The sequence below is a fragment of the Ipomoea triloba genome, chromosome 11 (genome assembly GCF_003576645.1).
Source record: "Ipomoea triloba cultivar NCNSP0323 chromosome 11, ASM357664v1".
Lineage (NCBI taxonomy): Eukaryota > Viridiplantae > Streptophyta > Magnoliopsida > Solanales > Convolvulaceae > Ipomoea > Ipomoea triloba.
Genome location: NC_044926.1, coordinates 5,302,169 through 5,310,789, shown reverse-complemented (window position 1 = coordinate 5,310,789; position 8,621 = coordinate 5,302,169). Strand labels below are relative to the sequence as shown.

At 35.6% G+C, this 8,621-nt stretch overlaps 1 protein-coding gene across 1 annotated transcript; it reads right to left on the bottom strand.

Moving 5' to 3' along the window:
* Positions 1-1,773, bottom strand: LOC115997019. Its single transcript, XM_031236468.1, has 4 exons — positions 1,518-1,773; positions 839-1,409; positions 344-632; positions 1-291 (listed from the first exon to the last, which is right to left on the bottom strand). The coding sequence occupies exons 1-4, from the start codon at positions 1,771-1,773 to the stop codon at positions 1-3; spliced, it is 1,407 nt and encodes a 468-aa protein (XP_031092328.1).
* Between the last annotated feature and the right edge of the window lie 6,848 nt (positions 1,774-8,621).

The following is an 8,621-nucleotide window of genomic DNA, read 5'->3' as shown; positions in this document are numbered from 1 at the left end:
TTAATCATTAGGAGACTCTTTCAAATCTCTTAGACCTTGATTGAGGTAGTCTAAGTTTTCATTAACTGAAACCAAAGTTTCCATCATGATCGCAATCCATCGTTGGTGAAAACCCATCCTTAACATCACACCTTTTAAAAATTGCCACTCAACACGGTCGTAAGCCTTGCTCATGTCAATTTTCAATGCCACAACCTCTTCCCTGCCCTGAGTTTTACGCTTCAAATAATGATGTCCCTCGTAAGCCAACATGATATTGTCCGAAATGAGCCGGCCCAGTCCAAATGCACTCTATGCTGGCGAGATAAGACCATCCAACACACTCTTTAACCGATTCGCACACCTTCGACACAATTTTGTATATCACATTACAAAGCACAATTGGTCGGAGATCTTTCATTGAGTCTGGATTAGGCTTTTTCGGAATTAGCACTATGAATGTATCATTAGCATTTGTTGGCAGTTTTGCGGTATGAAGGAAGTTTCGACATAACATCGTCACATCATTTCCGACAATGTCCCAAAAGTGCTTGAAAAACCCCGACCCCAATCCGTCAGGCCTGGGTGATTTATCAGGATGCATTTGGAAGACCGCCCGACGCACCTCTTCCGCACTCATAGGCCGAAGCAATCTAGCATTGTCCTCAGGGGTTACACGTGATGTTATACAGTTTAACACCCCTTCCATGTCACATTGAGTAGCTGTAAACAATTCTGAAAAGTAATCGACCATAACTTCACCCATTTCCTCCGCCGATTCCACAAACACGTCATCCACGCTTCGTACTTATTTATTCGATTTCGCCGACGTCTAGATTTAACACTATTATGAAAGTACTTCGTGTTAAGGTCCCCATCCTTATTCCAGTGCTCCTTAGCTCTTTGCTTCCAGTATGTGTGCTGTTGGTTAAACAAAAATATGAGCTCATTTTCTGTTCTAGCATATTCAACAAAACCCGTGTCGTCACGCCGCATACAGAGGTGTTCAAGTCGGGACTTACACACATCAATTTTCCGCTGATATTCTTTATTGTAGTTCTTCCCCCACCTGCCTAGATCAATTCCACACACAGCAATATGATCGAGAACATCTTGGCCTATTGTCCAGCTCCATCTATTAGATATGATCTCCCTGCATTTGTCCTCGCGGATCCTTGCATTGTCAAAATAGAATCTCCGATGACAAATACCCATCGGAATCACCACAGGCATAAGGATTAACGGCAAGTGGTCACTGTAGGGGCAAGTCAAAGAACAGGCCTTTGCACCTTCAAACAACGTGAGCCACGAGTCTGTAGTAAGGATCCGATCTAATTTCTCCTCTATCATATCTGGAGTTCCTCTTGACTTTTCCCAGGTAAATTGGTTTCCCATAAACCCAAAGTCTTGAAACCCACAATCAGTGACAGCTTCACGAAAACCATTTATGAGCTAGTTTGGATGAGGGTGTCGCCCTCTCTTCTCGGATTGGGATAACAAATCATTAAAGTCTCCCATGATTGCCCAAGGCAATGTACTTTGGCCTGACAAAGTACGTAGTAATTGCCATGATTCCCTTCGACGAGCTCTTTCCGGATAGCCATAGTAGCCTGTAAATCGCCATTGTGGACTACCAATATCCAAGATCACAGTTGAGTCCACATGGTTTTTCAAAAAGCCCGTAATTACCAGCTCCATAGAGTCCTGCCATAACATAGCCAAACCTCCCTTATGCCCACTTGCATCCACCACAAACATGTTCTGAAACCCTAGCTGCACCCGTACCAACTCCATCCTATGCTTTACCAAAAACGTTTCCATTAAGAACACAACTTTCGGCCTCTTTGCGCGGATAATATCCGCTAAGACTCGAATTGCCGTTGGTTGCCAAGCCCTCGACAATTCGACGCAAGCAGACTCATAATTCTCGGCGGGCTTGCTGAGCAAGTCCCGCCCCATCCCCGTTTTTTGACTGAACTGGTTCAATGTCCATAACCATCATGCTTGTACCACTTCCCTTTTCCACATTGTCTGTCCTCTTGCGCTTTTGTTCGGTCACAACAAGGTCACGACTATTCATCCCCTCCTCCTCATGTCTGTTTGGAACAACAATTGAAAGCGTGAGAATAACTTGTGGTTCCTTGCCCTTCTCCGTGGCCCCAGTGTTACTACTACCCGCATGAACCTCAGCATCAACATGTGTGACATCAGCTCCTGGAGCCCTCCAGTTTCGCCTTTCCGCGTTCGACTCAGGGGAAACCCATCGATTATGTGCTATGGGAGACACCCGGCGAGACCCATCACGCATGTAAGCCCCACAGGGTTTCTCAACAGTCGGATCAATTCCATTTAGAGCTCTAACACAGAATTTGTCCCCATGTCCGATTAATCCACACAAAAAACAAAAGGTTGGAAGCCTCTCAAACCTAAAGTCAATCACTATCTTGTTTACTATTCAATTCTTTCTTCTTCTTTGTTTTTTGGGAAAATGGCACTTTTCCCCCTATGTTATGTGCATATAGCACTTTTTCTCCCTGAGTTATTAAAGTGGCAGTTTTTCCCCTCAGTTATTTTAAAAGTGGTAGTTTTTTCCCCTGTAATGTTAAATTGACATTTTTGCCCTTAAAATAACTATTTCATTCATTTTTATTCTCTAACCAATTATTACTAATATGTATGGAAGATCATGGTTCAATACGAACCTAATCGAGCACTGTAGCAATTGAACTTAAATAGTTTGGACGGTTACGGTTACGATTCAGAACCGAAAAAAATAAAATAAAATAATTGTTGAATTTAGACTATTTTTAAATAAGAAATAAAATTATAAAAATAATTAAATAAATAAATAAGTTTTGATTCGCGGTTCAAAATCGAAAATTGGAACCGAACCGTACCGATTTATCAAAATAAGTGTTTGATCATTTTCACTATATATGACTGTGGTTCAATTCAGGTTCACGGTTCAACAATTATTTAATTTTATTTTTTCGGTTCTGAATCGTAACCAGAACCGTTCATACTATTTCGGTATGATTGTTATAGTGTTTGGTTAGGTTCGAACCGAATCGTAATCATCCATACATATAAGTAATAATTTGTTGGAGAAGAAAAATAAATGAAATAATTATTCTTAAGGATAAAAATGTCAATTTAACATTTCAGGGGGAAAAAATGCCACTTTAATAACACAGGGGGAAAAAGTGCTATATGCACATAACATAGGGGGAAAAAGTGCCATTTTCCCTTATTTTTTTTGGCTTATTTTCTTTAATATTTGGAAATGAATTTAAATTATTTGTTTCATATTATGTTCAATGTAAGTTTGTAAATATACAAATTTTATATTGTAATATTGAACTTAATATTATGAAAAAAGTTTAAATTAAAATAACTTCAGTCAAATTTTATTAACCAAATTAGACATACAAAAGAGACAAAAGGAGTACAATTCTATTATTATAAATATAATAAATAAGTAATTTTTTATATATTATTACAAACAATCTAATTATTGAAAATAGGTAAAAATATACATATACAATTGAAACTAAACAAAATATATTTATTCTTCTAAAAAAAATAAAATATATTTAAATATCTCTCTCGCGCGCGCACACACAAAATCCTTTAACAGATTGTACATCCCAAACAATATAACCCAAAAGTAAAGCCCATAGACCTTTAACCATACATATACATGTGTGGAATTCTTTATCAAAATCCTCAGCCCAATTATTGAACCCGACGCATTTCTACATCTACACTTATAATAAGAGTCAATAAGACTCCTAACTGGAACTTAAAAATATCGGTGTAATAGTCTGCTATAACATATTGTACTTTGTGTTCTTCTTATTGTGCAACCTCCAATTAAATTCCTAATATATTCTAAACATTTATAATTTTACCAAATTCTTTAGGTAATTTGTTTCTTTATTGCAGTTTTCAAACAAATTGGCAATATTCTATAATACAATTCTGTATAGATTCCTAACTTAAAATTAGAATATTGAAGTCTTAATAGGATTCTATAATACAATTTTGTATATATTCCTAACTAAATCATTATTCCCAAAGTAACAGTATATAAACCCCTCCCTTCTCACTGGTATTCACCCAAAATTAAACCTAACATATTCTGCAACACACCATCTACTTGACACTGTATAGGTATGATTGTCAAAATATTATCATGCTAATTTTATTATTTATATTTGTACCATAATGATTACAATTTTTTTTTTAAAAATCAATGATTGTATACTCATTAATTAGTATAACTTCAATATTGTTATGTAAATATATCTATTGTATAATCTGTTCATCTATACTTGTATCCTTATATGTAACTAGTACTCCACCCGTGCGATGCACGGGCAAAGTGTGTGTGTGTGTATATATATATATATATATTCTTTGTTTATATACATAAATGTTTAGATTTTATATAAAGAATTCCATCGGAAGCCCAAAACTGATATCAGTAACATATATAATGTAAGGCCCAATAATTATCTAACCCAAAGAAAATACAAAGCCAACAAATGTTGGCAAATTATACCGTGCACCACGGTGCACACATCAATGTGCACCACGTACGTAAACGACATTGTTTTGAGTATTGTAAACTAATCGTCCTTTTTTTTGGAAATCATGTTTCCCGTTTTGGCCGGTCTGTGTATTTATGTTAATATTCAGTGTATTCTAGGTAATCGTTCCGTGTATTTCAGACAATCATTCTGTGTATTCTAGGCAACCGTTCTGTGTATTCATGTTAGTAACACATGTTGTGATGTGTTTGTGCATTCAAATGTTTAGGAGGATGAGTTATGTGTATTTTGTGTATTCATGTTATTAACACAGGTTGTGATGTATTTGTGCATTCGAATGTTAGGAGGGTGAGTTCTGTGTATTTTGTGTCAATATTCTGTGTATTCTGGACAAACATTCTGTGTATTATAGGCAAACGTTCTGTGTATTCTAGATAATGATTATGTGTATTATAGATAATGAATTTCCTGGAGTCATTCACATCCGCGTCCACTAATATCAAAACGACGTCGTTTTGGATCAGGGTGCACATTGCTATGTGCATCGTGGTGCATGATATAACGATTGACAAATGTTATCATTTTTATATTAATAAAAAATCAAATATAAAAACAAAAAATCCGGGTCCAAACACCACGTAGGCACGTACAAACTTCACCCCCAAATCCAGAGCTCACAACACCACACACAAACTTCATCATCTTCGACCCTATTTAAGCTTGTCACTAATGGCTTCTCTAAGCACGAACAACCTATCTACCATAATGGCCTTGTTTGGTTATTGGCAATCCGCCAATTTTTTTATGAATCCACCATGTGGTCAAAACGCTGAAAATCCTGTTTGGTTATTGGCGGATTTGCTCCAAACCGCCAAGTTGCAAAATGCTGCAAATAGCAGCGAAACACCCTTTTATAGGAGCCTCAAAGCTCCATTCCCCACTTATCCCACCGATGTGGGATAAGTGGGGAAACAAAGGGGCACACCTCTCCCCCCTTTTTTTTTTTAAAAAAAAAAATTTAAAACATTATATATATATATATATATACCATTTTGGTCATTTTACATGTTAATCGCTAATCTAAACAGCGAACTTTACCAAACATCTTTTTACAAATCCCTAGGGGTTCAAATCCTTCTTTTGTCTGGTCTAGTATTCGGGAAGTCCAGAGGTTGTTATGGGAAGGGGTTAGATGGCGTATAAGGGATGGGAAAAAAGTGAGGGTGTGGGGATCCATGGCTTCCGGATGAAAAGAATCCTTATATTATTACACCAAATCCTGGTCACTTGGGTGAAACATTGGTTGAATCTCTTTTTTGTACTGATAAGAAGAGTTGGGATAGGGAGTTGGTGAGAGATCTTTTTGATAGAAGAGATTATTACCAGATATTAAGCCTACCTTTACCAGGATATTGTTGATTCTATTTATTGGGGGAGAGAGGAGAGTGGGGGGTATTCTGTTCGGAGTGCTTACAGAGTGGCTATGGGTGAATGGGATAGTCCGTGGTCAGTTTCTTGGATGGGTGTGTGGCGTTTAAACATCCCCCAAGATTAAATGTTTCTTTTGGGCACTATGTACATTGCGTCTCCCTACTAAAGATCTGCTGGCTGTGAAACAGGTTCATTGTGATTCTGTTTGTCCATTATGCGGTTTGGAAGATGAATCTGTGGTGCACATTTTTACGAATTGTGGTTTTTCTAATTCATGTTGGACAGAATTACATACTGGTTGGACTTTGGAGAATGACTTTTGTTGAGTCGATTGATGCATGGGTGGAGGAAATGTGGTCTATTTTACCCATGGATGTAGTGGAAGATATTGTTGTAGTTTGTTGGGCAATTTGGGAGAACAGGAATAATGTGGTATGGAGGAACCAGTGTGCAGATCCACGGTTTGTAGTTCGCATGGCAAAGCAGTATGTTAGAAACTGGAAGCATGCTCATCCTGTCCAGAGATCATTGCAGCAGCATACCATTTTAAATGCTCAGCCACATGTGCATGCTGCATGGAATCCTCCCTCTCTTAGTTTTTATAAACTTAATATTGATGTGGCAATAGATTTCACTACAAAAAGAATGGGATTTGGGTGGGTATTAAGAGATGAGGCGGGTCTGGTACAAGGGGTGGTGATGTCGACTCGGGAAGGGATTTATAAGCAATGGGGGCTCGGGAGGCTTTGAGTTGGATAATAAAGCATAAAGGATAGAGCTATGTCATGATTGAAACTGATGCGCAGGTTGTTACAAACACAGTAAATGGTGGTTCAAATATTACTCCATTTGGGGCTCTTGTCCATGAGATTCGTACGTATCTGGAGGAGCTCCCTTTCGTTCAATTTTTGTTTGTGAAGTGGTGCTATAGCCCATGACGTAGCTCGTAAAGCTTTGGATGTTATTGCAGATGGTTTCATTGAGTATTCTGATGATGTTCCTAGTTTTCTTTCTTATTGTAAGTAATGTGGTGAACGAACTATCTGGTTAATGAAAGTTATTAATTTGGTTTTCAAAAAGAAGGTTCTTGTGGAAACTTTACTGCTATTAATTCAAAAACAGTCTCAGCATGTATTATACTTTCGAAGTACATAATTTATGTAAACAAGTTTATAACCTGAAGTAATATTAAAAAAAAAAATATTTTCCACAACTTATTTAAAACATGTCATATATTTTGAAACTTAAAAATGTTTGTACAAAAAGTTATAGATTATAATATTAAAAAAATTATTGTGAAAACATATTGGTTAGTTAGAATTTGAGTACTAAAGTGTTTTTAGCATGTTGTAAGTCACTTTTCCCTACAGGTTATAGTTCAAATCAAATGGATTTATAGAATGAATTGTATAATTGATATGCTCATTTGCTAATAAAAAACAAAAATCAATGTTGTGAAATGAAATGACATTTTGATGTTACCAACTAACAACTGATTAACCAATATGGAGAATTTAAAATTACATGTGACTGCTCTTTGCATTTGGATTCAATTGTAAAAATTATGTGAGGTGGAATATAAGTAATGAGTTTGACATGTTCAGTATTATAAGTTGTTTAGTTCATTCAAAAGAATAAGTACAGAAATATATGGATGAAGTTCAAATCAGAATTTGATCTTATAAAGTAAGATCCAATTAAACAGTTAAATATATTCAACTTGAAATCAAGTATGAGTACACTCTTACATTCCTAATAAAAAGATAATTCAAATTGTAAGAAAAGACTAAAATATTCATCATTTACAAGTATTCATCACTCTTTAGTAGGGTAATCAAGTACTATTATTGCTCCTATAAATAAACATACAATACTTTAAGGGTACTTTCAAACTGCAGGTTCTCTGTAACTGTTCGTGCAAAGCAAGAGCTTAAACAAAGATGCGAAAGTTAGAGAAATCTACTACTATTGGTTGCAAGAGAAAGTATGGGCCATTCAAATAAAGGTATGGAAACAATTTCATATTATTCTACACTGTATCAATTTAAGTTTCGTTTAAATATTCAAAAACACATCAGTCAATATATAAACAGTCAAACTAATTAACAATTAGAGTTAATTTCTAGATTTATAGGTGACAATCCACTTTTAGTCCTTTTTTTATTAGAACATCCTTATTTGGTCCTAGTATTATCGTGGTATGACCAATTTTAGTCCTCCAGCAACAAAATTGTTGAAATATCGTTAAACATAAACACATTTCAATCTTTTTTATACAAAGTATGTTGAACCACAATATTTTTTATGTTTATTTTTTTGAAAATATTCATAATTGAATACCGAAATGTCCTTATATTTAACGATATTTAAACTGATTTGTTGATAAAGGACAAAAAATGGTCATGTTACAATAGTACTAGGACCAAAAGTGGATGTTCTAATAAAAATGACTAAAAGTGGATTGTCACCTATAAATCTAGGACAAAAAATGGAATTAACTCTAACAATTATATTGAAAAAGAAAAAAGATATAGTAAAAAAATTTAAAAACTGAAATTTATACTTATCTGTCGTGGATTTGTAGTTTCATTCTATTTTCGAAGAATATTGTAATGTTAAATTTGTTCAGTGACAGAATTGGTTCCTCTTAGGCTTAGT